Source organism: Diceros bicornis, chromosome 4 (genome assembly GCF_020826845.1).
Source record: "Diceros bicornis minor isolate mBicDic1 chromosome 4, mDicBic1.mat.cur, whole genome shotgun sequence".
NCBI lineage: Eukaryota > Metazoa > Chordata > Mammalia > Perissodactyla > Rhinocerotidae > Diceros > Diceros bicornis.
Window position 1 is genome coordinate 77,746,235 of NC_080743.1, and position 23,540 is coordinate 77,769,774.

A 23,540-nucleotide genomic window follows, 5' to 3' on the forward strand; every position below is an offset into this window, starting at 1 on the left:
CTTCACTGTAACCACCCTGGCCCGAGCCGCTATTTTCTTTTCCCTGGATTATCAAAAATGCCTCCTCACTAGTCTCCCTCCTTTTATCCCTGGCTGTCCTCTCAGTCTACTCTCAACATAGTAACCAGACTGATCCTTCTCAAAGGTAAGTCAGATCATGTCACATCTCTGCTGAAAACCCTCCATGGTTTCCCATTTCATTCAGAATTCAAGTCAGTCTCTTCAACGGCTTGCATTGCCCTACAGGAACTGGCCTCTGATTATCTTTCTACCTTCATTGTCAATCACTCTGCTCAAGGTACAGCAAGCAAAGCAGGCTCCTATCTCAAGGCCTTTCTTTGCATTTGCTGTTCCTTTATTTGATCAGTGAGGCCTTTCCTGACTATCCTATATAAAATTAACAAACCAATTCCAACCCCATACCCAGTTTTCTCCAGCTCCCTTCACTTGTTTCTGTTTTCTTTATAATATGTATCACTATCTGTCACAATACATGCTTACTATATTTGTTTATTGTCTGTTTTCTCTGTCCAGAATATAAACTCAATAAGGGGAGCGGCTTTGTTTTGTTTCATTGCTGTTTCCCTAGCACAAAGCCTGATCAAATAAGTGATGTATGTGAGTGTGAGTGTCTGAGTGTCTGTATGTTGTCAGGAGAGGGAGGGAGAGAGAGAAGAAAAGGGCGAGAGGATACGGAGGAAGAAACTCCTATTAAAATACTTCAGAAATAGTATTTCTTGGGGTGCACTTTCTGAAACTGGTCTATAAGTTTTGGAACTAAAAGAAAGCTGGAATCTGTAGCCTTCTGACCCTCTGAACTTTGGCTCACAAAACAGAAATACTTTAACAGCTAAAGGATGAAATGACTCAATATTTAAAATACTAAACTATATTCTAATGAAACTGGCTATTTCTATAATCTAATCTCTTAACAGATTTAAAAGGTATAGCATGCTGAGGTGAAAAAGAACAAAAGTTTTGCTCTCGTCGTGTCCAATCTATCCTTCTGAGACTCATCTGAAAAATACTCACCAGGGCATTGCTGAGAAGACTGAACAATATATCACTTCCTTAGTATCTAGGACTGACACCTGGTTTACAGTTAAACGCTCAATAGCCATCCATTTATTTCTTATAGATCTGAAATATATCTATTTCAACTTTTAAGAATGAAAAATTGTGATGTATTTTTTTCTTACCATAATTGCAAATGTTTAGGAATTAAACAATTCTAGATTTCTAATACGGAGTCCCATTGTGATCTCTGTTCTACAAGCACTGTTTTACTGTCATTATGAGACGAGCCCACCAAGGTGGTAGAAAATGTCTTAGAATTGGTAAGGATATTACATATCAGGACCTGCAACTCTCACTGGGGAATAAGGAAGGAATTATCAGAATGGGAAGGAAAAGATTACGAAGTGTTAAAAAAACACATTTAAAGTCACAATTTTATATTTCAGAGGGAAAAAATCCTATAGCTTTGGCAAGAGAAAGCAAAGCTCAACATCATTTTCTTGGCGGATGGGGATGCGCTAAAGATACTGTGATTCAACCAAACGATTATATCACTGGAGTGTTGTGACACTTTCATGTTGATCAAAAGGAGTTAAAAGCTTTTTAAAAAGTCTGAGAGGGGCCGGGCCAGTGGCGCAAGCGGTTGGGTGCGCGCGCTCCGCTGCGGCGGCCCGGGGTTCGCTGGTTCGGATCCCGGGCGCGCACAGACGCACTGCTTGGTAAGCCATGCTGTGGCGGCGTCCCATATAAAGTGGAGGAAGATGGGCACGGATGTTAGCCCAGGGCCGTCTTCCTCAGCAAAAAAAGAGGAGGATTGGCGGATGTTAGCTCAGGGCTGATCTCCTCACAAAAAAAAAAAAAAAAAAAGTCTGAGAAACCTTTATCTAGACCAACCCACTAGATATGTTTACAGGTTAAAAAACAAACCAACAAATCCAAAAAACAGAGTCCCAAAAAAGTTACTAGAACGTCCAAGTCAGAGAGCTGGGGAGTTGCTCAAAGTGGACTTAAAGAAAGATCCTTCTAACCCCTAATCCAGTTCTCAATACATTATACACCGGCTATGGTTAATCAAGAATTAACTGTATACCAGGTGACAAAATGCTTCCCGCGTTCAATAAAAACCACTGAAGTACACTGAAACAAAGGCTTCATTTTAATACTTGAGTTCTTTACTGACAAATATCTGCCCTTGCTTCCCATATCCATATCCTAGAAAGAAGGCATATCTCTTTAGACTTAATAAAGGCTTCTTTTGCGTATCATTATATCACTTAATATTTACAACAATCTGGTCAGCTCAATGATACTGTACCCACTTTGCAGACAAAAAACTGAGGTTAAGTGAAGTTAAGTAACCTGCCCAAGACCATAAAATTAGCAGAACTGGAATTCAACTCAGTCTAACTCCAAAGCTTCTTCAACCACACCAAGCTGCCCTCCAGCACCACCCCCGCCCCGCCCCCGTAAGGAAACAGAACTCGTGAAATTTGTCTGCAGAGGAGGAGCAGGGGCTATGCTTTTCCGAGGGTCTTGGCCGTATTTAATCCGCCTAGTAACCAGCAGGTAACAGAGGTACAGAAATCAAATGAATCGCTGTTATCAGTGCAAGATTATTATTTAGCACTCTTGGTTACGAGTTGGTCTCAACTGAACGTACTGAAAAATAATTTCACAGTTTCAATTTAGGATTTTTAGAAACTGCTTGGAAAATCGGGGAACTGTGCCCTCAGGCGGTCAAAACGGGCCCACCACTGGAGCTCGCTACTTGTTCAGCTGGTGCAAGGCCAACCCAGCAACGCCGCAACTCTCCTGCTATCTCCTGAAGCAGCAAAAGCGCTGGACTCACCAAAAGCACAGGCAGCCGGCCCCGCCCAGGGAGGCTATGCGCATGCGCCTTCCCGGCCTCTCCCGAGGCTACCACCGCCTGGTGGCGCCACTTCCCCCACGCCCGTTTCACCCGCTCAGCCCGCTCTTTCGAATACCTTTGTCTAATTCCATAAGGGCAGAGTTAGCATCCAGCTCCTGTTCGCCATAGCCGGCATCTGCCAAGAAAGACTTAGTTGAGTTTGACGCCATGACCCGACTAGTTACTCGACTAGTCTATTCAGAGAGATTGCAAACTCTGCCCCAGCACCGCCATCTTCTTCCACCACCTTCTCGCGGATTTTTCCTCCGCGCTCTGTCAAGCCGTGTTACGCATGCGCCCTGGTCACCCTGCCGTTCGCCACCTCCTCTGCGGCCCCCTGCGCAGGCGCTCAGGGAGCTCGTGAACTCTAGGTTCCCGCGGCTGGGAGAAAAGAAGGCGGGGATTCGAAGGGGGAAGTGACTTGGAGGCGCCCGGACGCCGCGGCGGGAGCCAATCAGAGGGCGTGACGTCAGTTTGGCGGGGAGTTTGGTGGCCGGGGCTTACAGTGGCGGGAGTTGGAGGCAATAACTAATCGTGTTGTGAGCAGCGCAAGCTACGCTTTCTGCCGAACCTGGGGGCATCTCCACGGCTTTTCCCTCACTTGAGCCTGCTCTTCCGGCCCAGATGCTCTTCAATTCGGTGCTCCGCCAGCCCCAGTTTGGCGTCCCGAAAAATGGTGAGTAACGGCCATAACTGCTGCTTGTTGCTGGCGGGATTCGCCTCCCCCGAAACAACACCTCGGACCAAGGCCGATTCCGCTTCTGTTTCCCAGCCCCGGTGGCCGTTCTCCCACGGCCAGAATGAGTTCGTGTTAGCGAGAACTACTGACGAAAGCTGCACTTATATGCCCTAGGGACACTTTTAATCGTAATCGGGATTTTTTTAATCGTAATGTAGGCTGACGGAGGGAGGGAAGTTGAACTAACTGGCCTCCTTTACGGCGTAGATCTGTGTTGCACATTAACTGGAAAACGCATGCGTTTTTGTAGGTTTGTGGTTCTCTCAACAGCCATGTGAGATCGTCAAGACTCGTACTCATTGATTAATTCATTCCTTTGTCGTAGAATCTTAGTGAGCCCTACTATTTGCTATATACAGCAGTGAATAGGATCCGCTCGCTGCTAAGGAACTCAGTCAAGCAGAGAACACAAGCTTCTAGCATGGTCAAAATTTTTTCCCCCTGTTTACTACATGGGCATAAAAATTGGAAATTAAAGAGTGGAAAATACCCATAACCACATCCCCCAGAGAGGACCACTGTTAATAGACTGGAGTGTATTATACCAAATGTTTTTCAATGCCAAAGGTAATATGTATCGTTATTTACAGAAATGGGATCAAAATGGTTTTGTTTTGTTTTTCACTTTAATGGTATAACTTGGAAATATTTCCTTGTTAGTATGTAGAAATCTAACTTATTCTCTACAGTTCTTGAGGTTCCTTAGGTTAAAGCATTGGCAATAGGAGTTTTAAGCTTAGGTTTGGGTGTCATCAACCTGAAACGTTTTAAGTTTCTGGTAAGGGAGTTACTACACAGGCCAGCATGGATAGAAATGAAATCTCATTCATTTAAAGATGGACTAGGTCTTCTTTCCCCTTGAAACCATGTGGAAAACATAAAGAAAAGAATCTGAGAAGGGAACTTTTTATGTTTAAGCCATAGGTCTAGGGAAAGGATATTGAGGAGACTGAGGAGTAGTCCCTCACCTTCCTGCCCCCAGTCTAAAACTTTATGCTTTCCTTACCTGCTTCCCTCTTAGATAACCTTTTAAATTATATTCTAAATGTCCCTCTTTCTGTCTCTCCTGGGACCTTGCTTGAGTAACTTGTCTATCCTCTGTGTCATGAGTGGCAGTGCCATGTACGGTGGTTAAGAGCTCTGTCTTTGGAGTTAAACTGCCTAAGTTTTAATTCCAGCTCCACTCCTTACTGTGTGACCCAGGGCAAACTATTTAGCTTCTGTTTTGTGACAGATTTTCTCCTAATTCTCCAATCTGTCTGTCTACTTCTTCCCCTCTCTCGTTCCTTTACAAAAACTCATTCATTGTTATGAACTAGGCACTGAAATTCTTTCATTCTTATAAATTATGCACTGAACTTTGTAGGACTTTCTTCTCCTTTCCCCTTTGGTGTTGGTGTTCCATCCTAGGCCCCTTTTCTTTTTTTTTTTTTTTTAAGATTTTATTTATTTATTTTTTCCCCCAAAGCCCCAGTAGATAGTCGTATGTCATAGCTGCACATCCTTCCAGTTGCTGTATGTGGGACTCAGCCTCAGGATGGACGGAGAAGTGGTGCCTCGTTGCGCGCCCGGGATCCGAACCTGGGCCGCCAGCATCGGAGCGCGCACTTAACCACCAAGCCACGGGGCCGGCCCCTAGGCCCCTTTTCTCTTCTACCTACTCCCACGGATGATCATAGCCGTAACCAGGGCTTCTTCCACTGCTACCTGCAACCTTGCCTTCCCTATACTTTATGTCCATTCCTATAAAAGCTGGATGAGTATCTTCACCCAGATGGTCAGTCCCACAAGCATTTCAAACTCACGTACCCAAAACCGAACTCACTTTTCCCCCAAACCTGCTATGTTACCTACTTTAGGAAGTGGTCCCATTATTTTAAACTAGTTTCCCCAGCCAGAAACCCGAGAGTCAATCAAAATTCCTCCATTTTCCTCAAGATACACATTCAGAAAGTTCCATTAAAATCTTTTGAATCCATCCTCCTCTCTGTTCCCACTGATTTTGCCTCTTCATCGTATCTTGGATCTGTTCTATGCTTACCATTCTATTTCCCTAAGTTGGGGCCTAATACCTTCTTGTCTGGATTATAACAAGTCTCCCAAATGGCCTCTTAGTTTCTTTTTCTCCAGGTTATTCTCCATATTGCTGCCAATGATCTTTCTAAAATGGAAATCTGATTACTCTTCTGTGTATTTTTAAATTGGCTTTTAAAAGTTTTTATCATAAGTTTAAACAGATGCAAAGGATATTATTTCTGGCCATATTGTGAATATTGGCATTTTAAAATAAAAATGCTACATCATTCTTTAAAATGTATCTAATAGAATATAAATACTATAGTGATTTGATAATCACATGAATCATTTTTTTTAAATATAAACAAACTCTTTGCTAGATATTGTACATACTTGCTTTTTCCCCGTGAATTTATACCACTTTATTTCTCCCATAGAATTTATCCTAAGGTAATTTGATTTTAAATTACCTTGAAAAGTTATTTTATTGATCACTCTATCATACTCCTCTGTGTAAAAAAATGTATTTAAATTGAAATTTTCTGTAATTATAAGGCTCCAAATTGAAATTTTCTGTGATCGTAAGGCTCCAAGTGTTAAAAAGTTTCTTCTGGATTAAATTATTACAATTATTAGTATGCAATTGATAAAAGCAACTTAGGTTACTAATTTTGATAAATAATTATTAAGCAAAGTAAAATTTTATTGGAAGTATATCTTTTAAAGAGATGAAATTGGGTGTTTATAATCCCTTTATTAAAGGAATTATCCAGTTATCTCTTAGTTGGGGTCTCAGAAGTTTTCATACCTTGGGTGAATGCAAGGTGTAAGATTGGGGTATGGAAATGCCTTTCTTTTGAAAACTGGAAGAAAGGCAGTGATGAAGAGAAAGGGGAAAAGAGAGCCTCAGCCACAGATCAATTTTAGAAATGCATATATATGGAAGTTGAGTATCCAGAAATTGATTCTTTGAGAACTCGCTTGCCTTCGGATACTCCCTGAAAAATCTGCATGTAACCCCAGGGGCTTAATCTGTACAATGAGGAAAGAATAGGCTTTTCCAAAAGAGTATTGTAGGGGGAAAGCATTACAGGTTCTTGGTGGAAAGAGCATAGCACAATAAGGATCCAAAAGTAGCTTAAGGGGCTGGTCCATGAAGTGTGTGTTGTGGGCAGTGCAGAAATGGAGGGGTAGTTAGGAACTCATTACTAAGCCACATTAGGCCATTTGTTGGTGGTGGGATGTTAGTCTGTAGGCAATGAGGCAGAAATGAGGGGGTCACTGTTTAATTGTAAAGAATTAGGTATCCTGAGCATGTGATCTTCAGTTCCACCTAAATTGTTCAAGATTCAGTCCCTTTGAATTCCTGTGTTGCAGTCGTTAACTTTAAAACAGAGACTTTGTTTTTCAAATCGTTCTGTAGATGGATGTTTGTGAACTCTACAACATAACTAATTGTATTCTTTTAATGGTCTTTAGTGGCTTGTTTACAGTGATATCTGACCTAGAGGTAATACCCCGAGGAATAATTACTAAATCTGAATTGAATTTCTTTGCCTCCTTTGTACTGATTCCTTCAAGTTATCTCTATAAACATCCAAAACTAGATTTATCTGAGATTCTGTCAGGCTAAGATGTCTTCTCCAAAGTATTTTTAATGAAAAGTGAGAATTGAAAGTACCCTAAAATGTGAAAGAGTGTTTTAGTTATTTAGACAGGTCTCAATAGATTGTAACTTCATTGTTTCCTCTGATGCTTAGTAAACATTTGGTTCTCAGTAATTATTTATTGAATGAATGTTTCTCTTACATATTTAAAATGTGTTAACCCACATATCAAAATGATAAAACAAATCTTTGAAGATGGTTTACTGTTTAGGACCATAGTGCACATTAGGTCTCTGGCCCAAGCAGAGTAAACTTTCCCTCCACCCTGAATGTCTTCCTCTCTCATATATTCAATGAAAACTATTGATCTTTCAAGACTTAGTTTGATTTCACTTCCTCTAGAGACTTCCCTGACCTTACGCTACTACTAGCCAGGGCTAACTGATTGTACTCTTGGGGTAGGTACATAACGCTTTACTTTAAAATTGCTCTAATGTACTTTAAGATACTATGACTGGTTGCTGTTGACATTTTAGAATCCTAGAATTTTAGCAATGGAAAGAAGAGAGGAAGTGAAATTAGTATTGTGAATATGTTAGTGGCTATACTAGGCACATTGACATACAGTATTTCCTTTAACTCCTTGCCCATTGGATTATGTATGATGTTGCTAGTAACTTAAAGAGTTTGCAGTAATGTTGATTTAGAAACTCTAAAAACAGAAGATGTTAATTGAAGAGAATGGCACTTTTAATGGTTGTGGTAGTCTTTGTGGTTGTGACCAAAATGTGAGAGAAGGGGTATAATTTTTTAAATGTGCAAAGTCCACTTGTTTCTTGCAATCTTAAATGTACTAGTGAAAGTCTTCGTTTAAGATGGTAAGCCCAAACCTATACCTCACCATAAGTTGGGAGTACTCTTTCATTTCTTCCTTAGGAAAATACCAGAAACTATTCCAGAGGACCATGAATAGTGAGTGGATCTATATGAAGTATATACAGCTTTTTAAAACAAATATTTACCTCTGCATTTATTAAAAGTACTGAAATGTGACGATATATTGGACTTCTATAAGGAATTGTGTCTGTTTTAGGATGGTCTTCACAATACCCTCTGCAGTCCCTTCTAACTGGTTATCAGTGCAACAATAATGATGAGCACACTTCTTATGGAGAAACAGGAGTCCCAGTTCCTCCTTTTGGATGCACCTTCTCTTCTGGTAAGAGAATTACTATCTTAGCCAGGCTTGGTCAGAAATGAGCTATTTCACACTTAGAGGAAAAATATACTGAGGTGTCCCTTTCGAGAAAAAGTAAGTTAGATAGATGGTAGAGTTTTTCTAATAACTGTCCTCTCTGGATTTATAAAGTAGACTTTTCTTAATCTCTGTGCATAATTATATATTTCTAAAGCATAGGACTAGTATAGCACCATTTTTCTTTTAACTGTTATAGGGAAAGGGTTGTAAAGGTTCAGCCATCATGTAAACTGTTTTGCCCAATGGATACCCCTTTTGGCCTGATTGAATCTATCTCTTTCTGTAATGCATTGGGGAACATATGAGCAGAAATAGAAGTACTTGTCCCCGCTGTTAATGGTTTAAGACAGGAAAAGTAAAAGGTTGTGAAAAGGGAATTTAAAACTAATAGACTCAGCCTGCTGGTGGCCTGTATCATATACCTTTATTTGTCATTGGCCAGTACCACTCTTGTTTTGTTTAAGTACCACCCTTGATTCAACCCTTCTCTAAGTAAGAGATTATCTGAAGATAATTTTGGTGGTTTTAAGTCATTCACTGAATTAGATATTATGGCAAATTTTAAGCAATCTTTAGTTCAGATTACCTCTCTCTACCGTATCAGATAGTATTTGGGTAGAATCATCTTGCCTCTTTTCAAACAGATTCTATGTGTTTGCCTTGTAGCTTTCAATTAATCTATAATATATTATTTATATAGCTTTATACTCAGCTTTAAAATTTTTGTGTTACTCTCTCTATATTTTATTCTTTATCTCTGATTTAGCTCCCAATATGGAGCATATACTAGCAGTTGCCAATGAAGAAGGCTTCGTTAGATTATATAACACAGAATCACAAACCAGTAGAAAGAAGTGTGTCAAAGGTAAGTCTAGATCAAAAATTTTTGTTTTAACATTATTTTTAATTCATAAAGCCTCAAATAAATTATTTGAATGCATTCCCAATTTTATTTCCTTCTGATTAAGTCTGTTTAGGGACCAGGCCAGAAATAAGTGGTGGACTATCTTTCTGGTGTCAATAATGTTGACAATTCTTTCTTTGTCAATAATGGTTAACTATGGCAATGCCTTTACTGAAAGTTAAGAAAAATACATTTTAGGATTAAAAACAGTTCTTCTTTTAAAAAGTTAAATCTTTTATACTTAATGTGGTTGGGGGAAACATTGTTTTAAAATATTTATATTGACCAAGCATCTTCCATTCATAAGACAAAATTCTACTGACCTTAAGAAGCTGGTAATTTGGAACTAGTAAGTCAAGTGTTGAAATAACTAAAATAAAACAAGACTGTAAGTGATGTAAAAAAAAGTACAAAGAAAGCACCACAAGTGTCAAAGAGAAAGCTCTCATGTAGTAACGAAGGAGAAGAAAATTTTTCATGAAGGATAGGACATCTGAGTTGGACTGTGGCATTTAGACCAATGGAGATGGAATAGGGCACTCCAGGCAGAAGGAAAAGCATTAACAAAGGCCTAGAGATAGGATGTAATAAGGAAATAGAGAATGATCCAGTTTGGTTGGAATAAGACATGGAAAACAGTGATAGATAAGCCTTGTGACAGAGATAAAGACCAAAGTGTGCAGAACCTTGAATGTCAAACTAAAGTACTTTAGACCCTATTCAGAGATGAAGATTTTTGAACCAGAGAATGTTTAGAAAGATTCCATTTTAGAGGATATGTTACTAGTCATTTCACAGAAAAGAACTTGATATCAAATGGTAGTTCTTTGTGCTAATGAAGGGAATGTGTAATGTCTGTGAGTGTACAAATGCTCTTTGGCCAGTGGACCTTAGGGTGCTGACCACTGATCTTTTCACTACAGCTTTCAAGGCATTTAAACTGCTATTGATATGGCTACCATAGAACATAGTTCAGACATTTCACATTCACTGTTTTCTTTGTTTAGAATGGATGGCTCACTGGAATGCTGTCTTTGACCTGGCCTGGGTCCCTGGTGAACTTAAACTTGTAAGTGACTCTCATTTTATTGGGATCTGGGTAAATACTGGTAAAGGGTTGCTTTATTAAACTGTGATACCTTATTTTTGAAAGGTTACAGCAGCAGGTGATCAGTCAGCCAAATTTTGGGATGTAAAAGCTGGTGAGCTCATTGGAACGTGCAAAGGTCATCAATGCAGCCTCAAGTCAGTTGCCTTTTCTAAGTTTGAGAAAGGTAGGTTTGCGCCTATCCTTTCATCTCCTCTTTCGTATCCTCCTTTATGGTGAGGTAATGAGGTAATAAGCAGCTGCAATTGTTTCCACCCTTTCCCTTGTCAAAGTTGCAACTTTACCTACATAGAAGATTGAGATTCTTTTTTTTTTTTTTTTTTTTTTTGGTGGGGAAGATCAGCCTTGAGCTAACATCCATGCCAATCCTCTTTTTTTTGCTGAGGAAGACTGGCCCTGGGCTAACATCCATGCCCATCTTCCTCTACTTTCTGTGGGACGCCGCCACAGCATAGCCTGACAAGTGGTGCATCGGTGCGCACCTGGGATCCGAACCCCGGGCCGCCAGCAGCGGAGCGCGCATGCTCAACCGCCAAGCCACGGGGCTGGCCTAATAATTGAGATTCTAATATGACTGAAAACCTCAATGAAATTAAGTTGGGTTTAGTCCCATTCTTATAGACATTATCTCCAGCTTGTCCCTGAAAGTCAAGCATCTTCAGGTAATTTTTTTTGTATAATCTTGCAGATAAGGTCAAAATTTTAAACAGCCACAATACCTCTGTTCAACTTTGAGTGTCCTTTGAAGTCAAAACACTGTTCTGGACACTGATTAACTCTACTTGTAAAATAGTTACTTTAACTCTACTTATAAAATTTAAATGAGATGTGAGGCTGGTGGGAGACCTGCTAAACTGGACACAATTCTCTACCTAAAATTTACCATGTAATTACTTTAAATGGCCCAATTTCTTAGTATGTTTCCAACTAGTATTTATTCACAATTGATCTTTCTGTATTTATTTTACCATTGTAGTGGAGAAGGAAGATTTAGAGAGTAGTCATAATACAGAACAGTACTACAGCAGCTAGGAGAAACTTAGCAGAGGTGTCTGAATGAACTCTTCATTTCTGGTTTTTTGTTTTCTTTTCTCCTTCCTCTATTTGTTCCTCACCAAATATTTTTTTACAAATAGACCAACAAACATTCATCTCAAAGTGGCTGAATTAATGAGATTTTAGTCTCAGAATAATAGAGACAAACATTACTGTCTCCTTTATCATTAAAACATATTCTATTTTTAAAAGAAATAGTTTCATTTATTCATCTGAGCACTCAGGAATATTAAACTCAGTTGTTGAGCTGGTTTGGACTTAAAGAAAGGTCAGTTTTTTTTCTTTGACGTATAATTGACATACTATATCCTATTAGTTTCAGGTGTACATCAGTGATTAAAGATTTATATACATTGTGAAATCACCACGATAAGTCTAGTTACCATCTGTCACCATACAAAGTTATTACAATATTATTGACTGTATTCCCTATGCTATACATTATATCCCCAAGACTTACTAATTTTATAACTGCAAGTTTGTACCTCTTAAGTCCCTTCACCTATTTCACTTGCCCCCCGAACCACTCCCTGCTCTGGTAACCACCAGTTTGTTTCCTGTATCTATGAGTCTCTTTCTGTTTTGTTTTGTTTGTTCATTTGTTTTATTTTTTAGATTTCACATATAAGTGAAATCATATGGTGTTTCTCTTTCTCCGTCTGACTTAATTTCACTTTTCCTTAGCATAAGATGCTCTAGGTTCATCCATGTTGTCACAAATGACAAGATTTCATTCTTTTTTGTGTCTGAGTAATATTCCATTATATATATACACAACACATCTTTATTCATTCATCTATTGATGGATACTTAGGTTGCTTCCATATCTTAGCTGTTGTAAATAATGCTGAACATATGTTCCAATTTCTAAGTCGTTGGTGTATAATTGTTTCTTGAGGTAGGCCTGTATTGCTTTTAACTCTCTTAGAACTACTTTTGCTGCGTCCCATAGCTTTTGGAAATTTGTGTTTTTATTTTCATTTGTCTCAAGGTATTTTTTAACTTCCTCTTTGATTTCTTCGTTGACCCATTGGTTGTTTAGTAGCGTGTTGTTTAGTCTCCACATCTTTGTGTTTTTTCCAGTTTTCTGCTTGTAATTGATTTCTAGTTTCATACCATTGTGGTTGGAAAAGATGCTTGATATGATTTCAGGCTTCCTAAATTTATTGAGACTTGCTTCATGGCCTAACATGAGACCTATCTTGGGAAATGTTCCGTGTGCACTTGAAAAGAATGTATTCTGCAGTTTTGGGTTGGAATGTTCTGTATATATCTATTAAGTCCATCTGGTCTAATGTGTTTTTTAAGCCTAATGTTTCCTCATTGATTTTCTGTCTGGATGATCTATCCGTTGATGTAAGTGGGGTGTTCAAGTCCCCTACTATTATTGTATTGCTGTCAATTTCTCCCTTTATGTCTGTTAATATTTGCTTTATATATTTAGGTGCTCCTATGTTGGGTGCATAAATATTTGCAAATGTTATATAGTCATGCACTGCATAACAACAATTCAGTCAATGATAGATTGCCTATACAACAGTGATCCTATAAGATTAGTACCATATAGCCTAGCTGTGTAGTACACTGGACCATCTAGGCTTGTGTAAGTACTGTAGGGAAGGAAGAAATTTTCCTCTACCGTTCTAGGTTCTTCCAGCTGGTCTAAGAATTAAATTGACATGAGACAGATTAACAGGAGAAAAACAAACAAAAGTTTAATAAGATGTATATGTGGGAGAAAACCAGGAAGATCGAGTAACTCACCAAAATGACTGAAGCCCTCACCTTAAATACTATCCTCAGCTAAAGACAAAAGAAGATGTTGAGGGTGGGGAGAGTCAGGGACTTCAAAGGGAAGAAAGGCAATTCACAGGTAGGTGAAAAGGAGTAAACGTTTAGAAAACAAGTGTTTGGCCACACAGAAACAGAAGAACAGAGGGGAGCTCAACAAGGTTCCTACTTGTGTACCACTTAGTTCATGTTACGCTAAGGTGATAGCTCGCTTCCTGAGACAGGTTTTTATCTGAATTCTTTTAGGCAGTTAAGGGGAAGGTAACAAAAGCTTTGAGTCTTTTGTTTCTTAAAAATAATCAGCCTAAAATAATCCTTATGTTAAAGAGATACAATTTTTGGGGTGCAAATTTTATTCCCCTTCAGTACACTCTGTAATGTTCACTCAAGGACTCAATCGCCTAACAATGCCTTTCTCAGAACGTATCGCTGTCGTTAAGCAATACGTGACTGTATCCTCTTGGATTGACTCCTTTATCATTAGTTAATGCCCTCCTTTGTCTTTTGTTACAGTCTTTGTTTTAAAGTCTATTTTTTCTGATGTGAGTATTGCTACCTCAGCTTTCTTTTTGTTTCTATTTGTATGGAATATTTTTTTCCATCCCTTTATTTTCAGTCTGTGTGTGTCTTTACATCTGAATTGAGTCTTCTGTAGGCAGCATATAGATGGTTCTTGTCTTTTTATCCATTGAGCCACCCTTTGTCTTTTTTTTTTTGATGAGGAAGATTAGCCCTGAGCTAACACCTGTTGCCAATCCTCCTCTTTTTTTGCTGAGGAAGATTGGCCCTGGGCTAACATCCATGCCCATCTTCTTCTACTTTATGTGGGACGCCTGCCACAGAGTGGCTTGATAAGCGATATGTAGGTCCACACCTGGGATCCAAACCTGTGAACCCTGGGCCACCAGAAGCAGAGCACACGAACTTAACCACTACACCACGGGGCCGGCCGGCCCCCACCCTTTGTCTTTTGATTGGAGCATTTAGTTTGTTTACATTTAAAGTAATTATTGATAGGTATGTACTTATTGCCATTTTGTTAGTTGTTTTCTGATTGTTTTTATAGTTCTGTTCCTCTCTTGTCTTGTTCTCTTCCCTTGTGGTTTGATGGTTTTCTATAGTGTTACATTTGGGTTCCTTTCTCTTTATTTTTTGAGTATCTAGTGTAGGTTTTTGGTTTGTGGTTACCATGAGGTTCATATATATTGATCTATATGTATAATAGTCTGTTTTAAGCTGATAGTCAATTAAGTTTGTATGCATTCTAAAAGCACTACATTTTTACTCCCCGCACAGTGTTTTATGTCTTTGATGCCATATTTTGCATCTTTTTATTTTACGTATCCGTTAACTACTTATTTTAGTTATAGTTGATTTTACTACTTTTGTCTTTTAACCTTCATACTAGCTATTTAAGCGGCTGATCCATTGCCTTTACTAAATATTTGCCTTTACCAGTGTGATATTTTTCTTTTATATATCTTCTTATTTCAGTTTGTCTTTTCTGTTTGTGGAAGACACTTTATCGTTTCTTATAAGGCTGGTTTAGTGATGATGAACTTCCTTTGTTTTTGCTAGTCTGGGAAACCCTTCACTCTCCCTCAATTCTGAATGATAACCTTGTCAGGTAGAGTATTCTTGGTTGTAAGTTTTTTTCCTTTCAGCGCTTTAAATATATCATGCCACGCCCTTCTGACCTGCAGTTTCTGCTGAAAAATCAGCTAGTGGTATTATGGGGGTTCCTTTGTATGTGACTTGTTTTTCCCTTGCTGCCTTTAAGATTCTCTCTGTATCTTTAACTTTTGCCAGTTTCATTATAATATGTGTTGGTGTGGGTCTCTTTGGGTTCTTCTTATTTGGGACTCTCTTTGCTTCCTGGAGCTGGATGTCTGTTTCCCTCCCCAGGTTAGGGAAGTTTTCAGCCATTATTTATACAGGTAAGCATTCTGCCCCTTTCTCTCTTCTCCTTCTGGGACCCCTATAATGTGAATGTTAGTACACTTGATGTTGTCCCAGAGGGCCCTTAAACTATCCTCATTTTTTTTTTTTTTTAAAGATTTTATTTATTTAATTTTTTCCCCCCAAAGCCCCAGTGGATAGTTGTATGTTGTAGCTGCACATCCTTCTAGTTGCTGCATGTGGGACTCGGCCTCAGGAGAAGTGGTGCCTGGATGCGCACCCGGGATCCGAACCCGGGCCACCAGCATCGCAGCGCGCGCACTTAACCACCAAGCCACAGGGCCGGCCCAACTATCCTCATTTTTTAAAATTCCTTTTTCTTTTCTTTCTTTCTTTCTTTCTTTTTTTTTTTGCTGAGGAAGATTTGGCCCTGAGCTAATATCTGTTGCCAATCTTCCTCTTATTTTTTTTTTTTTTTTAATGTGAGCTGCCACCATAGTGTGGCCATTAGCAAACTAGTGGTGTGGTTCCACGGCCGGGAAGCAAACCCAGGCTGCCAAAATGGAGTGTGCCACACTTGAACTACTAGGCCGTCTGGGCTGCCCCCTTTTTGCTTTTCTGATTGGGTGATTTCCACTATTTTATCTTCCAGATCACTTATTCATTCTTCTGTATCATCTAATCTGCTTTGATGCCTTCTAGTGTATTTTTCATTTCAGTTATTATATTCTTCGACTCTGATTGGTTCTTTCTTATATTTGTTAACTGTCTGTTGAAGTCCTCACAGTGTTTCTCCACTCTTCTCCCAAGTTTAGTGAGCATCTTTATGACTGTTACTTTGAAGTCTTTATCAGGTAAGTTACTTATCTCCTTTTCATTAGGGTTTTATGGGGAGATTTTTATCTTGTTCTTTTGTTTGGAACATATTCCTTTGTCTCTTCATTTTGTTTTACTTCCGTGTTTGTTTCTATAAATTAGGCAAAACAGCTACCTCTCCCAGTCTTGAAGGAGTGGCCTCGTGTAGGAGCGTCCCCTGTGTAGACTGTGTGTGCCAGGCAGCTTTGGCAGGCCAGCTGTAGGTGGAATGGACGTGGGCCAGGGAAGTCCCAGGGTATGCTGCATCCAGGCTGCCTTGGCAAAATAGCTGGACTTGGAACAGGCAAAGGCCAGGGTGTGCTGTGCCAGAGCTGTCCAGGCAAGATGGCTAGAGCTGGTGCAGGCACAGGCCACGGGGTCCCAGGTTGCAACACACCAGGGCTGCCTCGGCAGGACAGCTGGAATAGGTGTGGGCTGAGGGTGTCCTGGGGTGCCCTGCGTTCAAGTTGCCTTGGTGGGATGGCTGGAACTGGAGCAGGCATGGGTCGGGGGTCCCTGGGTGTGCCATGCCAGGGCCATCTTGGGGGGAATGGTTGGAGCTGATCAGCCCTCAGTTCTTCTTCAGAAAGAATTGCTCTTATATTTAGGTGTAAATTCAGTATGTCCCTGGGAGGAGGTGAGTTCAGGGTTTTCCTATACCACCACCTTAGACCTAAAATCAAAAAAGTTCAATTTTAATCTGCTATGGGTGCTGTTGAGACTGGAACCTTCATTAACACATCTGTTGTATAAAGTTAGGTATGCTTGTGTTCTAGTTTACTACACTCCTGTGTCAGAGTTCACTCTGAGTTTATAAAAATAAGATTATGGGGGCCGGCCAGGTGGCGCAAACGGTTAAGTGCGCGCGCTCCGCTGCAGCGGCTCGGGGTTCGCCGGTTCAGATCCTGGGCGCGCACCAACACACTGCTTGGCAAGCCATGCTGTGGCGGCGTCCCATATAAAGTGGAGGAAGATAGGCACAGATGTTAGCCCAGGGCCAGTCTTCTCAGCAAAAAAAAGAGGAGGATTGGCAGATGTTAGCACAGGGCTGATCTCCTCACAAAAAAAAATAAGATAAAAAAATAAGATTATGAAAATTTACCCTACTAAAGGTGATTTATTTATAGGGTAGTAGAAAAGGGAAACACTGTATCTTTTGGCCCCTTTGCTTAATTTTTAAAACTTTGTACATTGAAGCTATGCCAGTGTGGTCTAGTAGAAAAAAGCACTGAGTTAGATATTGGGGCAGGTGGCTTTTTTCATGGCTCCGATAGTCCACAGGTGCCCATTAGTCTGGTTGGACACTGCTCCCAAAGCCACATAGATTGGTAAAGTAGATTAGATTTTAGCCCCTACTTCCTCAGCCAGATGCCCTTGTTCAAGGCACACTTTTACAACTGTACATGGAAGCCCTGTGTTTTATTCTGGTTTCTGCCTCTGAATTCTTGAGCAAAGTCATTTTATCTCCCTGGACCTTCATTTCCTAGTTTAATGAGATTAATACCTATTCTAGGGCCGGCCCCCTGGCTTAGCAGTTAAGTGCGCACGCTCTGCTGCTGGCGGCCCAGGTTTGGATCCCGGGTGCGCACCGATGCACCGCTTGTGCGGCCATGCTGAGGCGGCATCCCACATACGGCAACTAGAAGGATGTGCAACTATGACATACAACTATCTACTGGGGCTTTGGGGGAAAAATAAATAAATAAATAAAATTATAAAAAAAAAAAACCTATTTAACTCACAAAAGTATTATAAGCATAAAAATGAGGTAAGATGTGAATACATTGAAAAAAAAACCCTGAGGACTATATAAATGCTTAGTGGTTATTTTGGTAGGTAGCATGGTAGAAAAGATCATTGATCTAGTTCTTTCAGCCCTACATGGCCAGATTACCAATAATCCTAATAGGACATAGTCATACTAGTAGAATTTGCCTTCCAAATATCGACCATCTGAAAACCAGGAAAAGTGACACACAGATGTGTATTTTGTGTGTAAAAAGGGGTGCTAGAACTTCTGGTGGATAATTAAAAATGATTGTAAGTAAATTTCTATTTCGTTTTCTACAAACTTATCTTCAGATTTGCACTTTCTTTCTCATTCTTCGTTCTCCAGTTTAAGGTCAATCCTTCTTTCCTTAGGCCACTGGTTCTTAACCCTGACTGCAGATTAGTCACCTGGGGAGATTTTTTAAAATACCAATTAAATGTGAATCTCTGGGAGGTGGGCCAGGCATCTATTTTTTTTTAAGGTACTCAAGGGATTCCAATGTGCTGTTAAGGTTAAGAAACATCTTGATCCTCCCCAAGATGTTACACCATCACTTAATCCCCACAGCTACTATAGCTTCAATCTTTCTCTCTCTGTTGGCTCTTTCTCCATAGGAAAGACTCAAGCATGTCTGTGGCCTGTCCTAAAAAACATCTTAGCCTTGTGTTCTCCTTTGGCTATCATCCCTTCTTGTTTTCTATCTCCTCTAAGTTTCTTAAGAGTAATCAAAAGCTGGCTAAATTTCCTCATTTCAATTTGGTTCAATCTTTTTTCCACTCCCAGCTCTCTTCCTGAAGTCAGGCTTGCTTTTACTTGTGCAACATTTGACACTTGTGGCCATTTATAAAAATTCATAAGGGCCGGCCCCATGGCTTAGCGGTTAAGTGCATGTGCTCCGCTACTGGCGGCCCAGGTTCCGATCCCAGGCGCGCACCGATGCACCACTTCTCCGGCTGTGCTGAGGCCGCGTCCCACAACAGCAACTAGAAGGATGTGCAACTATGACATACAACTATCTACTGGGGCTTTGGGGGCAAAAAAGAAAAAGGAGGAGGATTGGCAATAGATGTTAGCTCAGAACCGGTCTTCCTCAGCAAAAAAAAAAAAAAATGATAATTTTTTTTCTTCCTTTGAATCTGAGGTACCACTCCCTCTGGTTCTCAGTTTTTCTGTTTATTCCTTCATAATTGCTTCTGTGAACTCCACTTCTTCACCTAACTTGCAGTGTCGGCAAGTTGCAGGATTTAGTATTTGGACTTCCTTTCCTTTCAGTCTATACCTTCTCCCTGGACAGTTTCATCTGTTCCAATTTCGTTTTGTTTTTCACTCCATGTGTATTGAACCAGATTATATTTCCATCCTTAACCTTTCCTGCAAGCACTTCAAGTTCAACATATCCAAAACTGAACTCACAATTTCCCCCTGGCAATACCATCTTTCCCCTGGCTTTCTGATATCATTTCTCTTCAGCCTGAAGAACCTCCCTTAACATTTCTTATAGTTTGTGTCTGGTTGTAATAAATCCCCTTTGTTTTCTTTTATCTAAAAATGTCTTTATATCCTCTTGATTTTTGATGGATATATTTGTTGGATATAAAATTCTGAGTTAACAGTTTTTTCCTTTCATTACTTGAAGATGCTGTTTCATTGTCTTCCATGGCTTCTGTTGAGAACTCTGTATTCATTTGAATCATTTCCCTGATGTAATGTGTTGTTTTTCCTGACTGCTTTCAGGATTTTCTCTCTGTCTTTGGTTTTCAGCAGTTTGACTGTGATGTATCTAGGCATCCTTCCCTTCAAAGTTATCCTCTTTGAGGCTTGCTGACCTTTTTGAATTTGTAAATTTACAAATATGTTACACTGAATTTGGGGAATTTTCTGCCATTATTTCTTGAAATATTTTTTCTGCCCAGTTTTTTCCCCTCTCCTTCTGGTACTCCAATTATTCATATTTTAGACTTTTTGAAATTGTCCCACAAATCCTTGAGGCTTTGTTCATTTTTTTTTCAATTTTCTTAAATTTGAGATATAATTAACATACCATAAAATTCAACCATTTGAAGTGCACATTTTAATGGTTTTGAATTTACTTACAAAGTTGTGCAACCGTTACCACAATCTAAGTTTAGAACATTTTCATCAGCCCAAAAAGTAAGCAGAACCCATTAGCAGTACTTTCCATCTGCCCCTAGCCCTACACAACCACTAAACTAGTTTCTGTCTCTAGATTTGCCTATTCTGCACATTCGTATAAATGGAACTATACAATATGTGGTCTTTTGTGACTGGCTTCTTTCACTTAGCATAATTTTCCATCTTATTTTTTGCTCTTCTTCAAAGTGAACAATTTCTATTGATCTATTTTCAAGTTCACTGACTTTTTCCTCTATTCTCTCCATTCTGCACGTAAGCCTATCCAGTGAATTTTATCATTTCAGCAATTGTGTTTTTTGGTTCTGAAATTTCCATTTGTTTTTGATAAGTTCTGTTTGTTTCTCTGCTGAGATTTCTCACGCTGTCTTTTGATTATAAGAGTCTATTTCTTTACTTCACTTGACTTAGTTATATCTGTTTTACAACCTTATCTGATAAATCAACATCTGAGTTGTTTAGAGGTTAGCCTCCATTGATTTCTTTTCCCTTGAGAATGACTTGTTTTCCTGGCTCTTTATATGTCGAGTAATTTAGGATTAAATTCTGGGCATTGTGACTCTGGATTCTGTAATTTGCTCAGAAAAGAGTTGATGTTTTTGTTTTAATAGGCAATTAACTCAGACTCAAATTCAGACTGTCAAACCTGCAGGAGGGCAGTGGGTCAGATTTCAATTCAGTTCTTAATTTAAGCCTCATTTATAAGCTGCATTTAGGTTTCTGTGGCATGCAGTCATGTACCACTTAACGACGTTTCAGTCAACAACAGACCGCATATACAACGGTGGTCCCGTAAGATTAGTACCATGTAGCCTAGGTGTGTAGTAGGCCATACCATCTAGGTTTTTGTAAGTACACTCTATGATATTTGCACAATGATGAAATAGCCTGATGGCGCATTTCTCAGAGTGTATCCCTGTCATTAAGCAATGCATAACTGTATATGGTTGAGGGGTCAGCCAGAGACTTACATCAAGTTTAAATACAGAATTAGGTTTTCTCTTTCTCTGGCTCTCTCCAGGGTTCCCCCCTCCCTCTGGCAGCTCTTGTTTTCCCAGGTCTCTGTGTCCTAGTTCCCCTGGCTTGAAAGATGGTAGGTTTTTCTCTTGGCATTTTAGCTGCCTGGTACTAATGCTGCAATTGTGGCTGCCCTCAAAGTAAAACCACAAAAAAACAGTTACTTACTCTAGGCCAATCGCTTGCTTCAGGTGTTGACTTCCCTCCAAAAATTGCATGTTTTTGTTTAATCTCTATAGAGCTCTCAGGTAGTTATTTTTTTATCTTGTCCAGAGTTTATAGCTAATGCAGATGGATTGGTTTGTTAAGTGCTCATTCTTCCATACAGGAAGCAGGGTTTTTTGGTTTAATTTTAAGGAATAAAACATTACAGGTAAATTAAAGTTCCCCTATGTTCCCTTCTACAATCCCATTGCCCTCCTTCCATCCATACAAGTTTTATATGGATTTGGTCCATATTTTTATACTGAGGCAATACAGCTTGGAGGTTTGGAGTAGAGGCTCTGGATTCATACTGCCAAGAATACCTTTACAAGTTACTTATCTTCTCTGTGTCTTAGTTTTCTCATCTGTAAAAAAGGGATGATAATGCCCACCTGATAGGGTTGATAACAAGGATTGAGATAATTTATATAAAGCACTTAGGATAGTGTCTAGCACTTAGTAAACACTCAGTATATTTTGGTTATTCTTACTATAACTTTACTATAACTATAGTATTTTATGTGGTTTTCTCTATAAAGTTTTTGTTTAACACAAGCATTTTGAGCTCTTTTTAATCTTTTTCCTTCATAGCTTTGTTTTCTCTTATTTGTTGTTGAGCCATATGTTTTTCATTTTTAATCTCCAGTGCCAGTTACAGTAGTACCTAGCATATAACAGGTATTCTAGGAAACTTAAATTGAAATGTATATGTCATTGACTGATTTTGTTAACTACTTGATAAACTGTTCCTTTCCCCACAGCTGTCTTTTGTACAGGTGGAAGAGACGGCAATATTATGGTCTGGGACACCAGGTGCAACAAAAAAGGTAGTCTAATTCCACTGTAAATTTGATAAATGTGAGACTTTATCTCACATTTAAGTAATAAATATCACAATTAAGTAATAAATACTTAATTATTTTGAATGAAGGGGTTAGTGATTTTATCCAGTTACCACCAGGGGGCACATGTTCATAATCCCCCATTTCTGCTCGCTGTTCCAGTTCTCAGAATCTTAATGATTATTGTGAGTATTATCTGTATTTACCTCATAGCGTCTTCTGAACTTTAATGCCGTTTACCTAAATTATTGATGGAATTGAAATTATTAATACATAGGCTCACTGGTAAATGATCTTTTATTTTAATTTAAATTTTTTTTCAGCTTTAAAGAATTGTACTAAATATAATTATGCTCACATTGCCCCATGATGCCATTAAGCAGAAAGCAACGATCATCTCCCTGCATACTTCTTTTTTAAAAAAACTTATTTATTTTTTAGAGCAATTTTAGATTCACAGCAAAATTGAGCAGAAAGTACAGAATGTTCTCTCTGTACTGATTTACCCCCTATCCTCACACAGCCTCGCCCACTATCAACATCCCACACCAGAGTTGGACACTTGTTACATTTTATGAACCTACACTGAGATGTCATTATCACCCAACATCCGTCTGTAGTTTGCAGTAGGGTTCATTCTTGGTATTGTACATTCTGTTGATTTTGACAAATGTGTAATGACATATAGTTACCATTATGGTATCATACAGAATAGTTTCACTGCCTGAAAGTCCTCGGTGCTCCGCCTGTTTATCTTGCCCTCCCCCCAACCCCTAGCAACCACTGATCTTTTACTGACTGCATGGTTTTGCCTTTCCCAGAATGTCATATAATTGAAATCATACAGTATGTAGCCTTTTCAGATTGGCTTCTTTCCCTTAGTAATATGTATTTAAGGTTCCTCCATGTCTTTTCATGTCTTGGTAACTTTAGTTCTTTTTAAGACTGAATAGTATTCCATTGTCTGGATATGCTACAGTTTATTCATATGTTCACCTACTGAAGGACATCTTGGTTGCTTACAAGTTTTGACAATTATGAATAAAGCTGCTATAAATATCTGTGTGCTTATTTCCTTTTCATACATTATTATGTCACCACAAGAGATGTAGTACATTAGCTCTGCTGGCTTCTAATTTCATTAATCTAATAAAGAATATAAATTAATTTTGAGGTCTTATGTACAGATGTTACATTCAGCATGGGAATAAAATTCTGAAACCTAAATCAATTTCCTTGGAAAATCTTTCAGATGGATTTTATAGGCAAGTGAATCAAATCAGTGGAGCTCACAATACCTTAGACAAGCAAACCCCTTCAAAACCTAAGAAGAAACAGAATTCAAAAGGACTTGCTCCTTCTGTGGTAAGGTTTTATAGCTGTGTACATGTGTGCA

The 23,540-nt window shown here is 39.2% G+C and overlaps 2 protein-coding genes across 5 annotated transcripts in view; one reads left to right on the plus strand and one right to left on the minus strand.

Annotated features, from left to right (window-relative positions):
- INTS7 (integrator complex subunit 7) overlaps positions 1–3,243 on the minus strand; it is a 340,989-nt gene extending 337,746 nt beyond the window's left edge. For both annotated transcript variants that reach the window (XR_009219849.1, XM_058539794.1), the window contains exon 1: positions 3,003–3,243. Coding sequence is in view for 1 of the 2 variants with exons in the window: in XM_058539794.1 (XP_058395777.1) it covers positions 3,003–3,096 (94 nt within the window). In the remaining variant the exon portion in view is untranslated. The remainder of the gene's footprint in view (positions 1–3,002) is intronic.
- A 198-nt stretch (positions 3,244–3,441) lies between these two features.
- DTL (denticleless E3 ubiquitin protein ligase homolog) overlaps positions 3,442–23,540 on the plus strand; it is a 75,833-nt gene continuing 55,734 nt past the window's right edge. For all 3 annotated transcript variants that reach the window (XR_009219850.1, XM_058539796.1, XM_058539797.1), the window contains exons 1-7: positions 3,442–3,602; positions 8,382–8,507; positions 9,313–9,411; positions 10,458–10,519; positions 10,604–10,724; positions 22,064–22,129; positions 23,397–23,509. Coding sequence is in view for 2 of the 3 variants with exons in the window: in XM_058539796.1 (XP_058395779.1) it covers positions 3,551–3,602; positions 8,382–8,507; positions 9,313–9,411; positions 10,458–10,519; positions 10,604–10,724; positions 22,064–22,129; positions 23,397–23,509 (639 nt within the window). In the remaining variant the exon portion in view is untranslated. The remainder of the gene's footprint in view (positions 3,603–8,381; positions 8,508–9,312; positions 9,412–10,457; positions 10,520–10,603; positions 10,725–22,063; positions 22,130–23,396; positions 23,510–23,540) is intronic.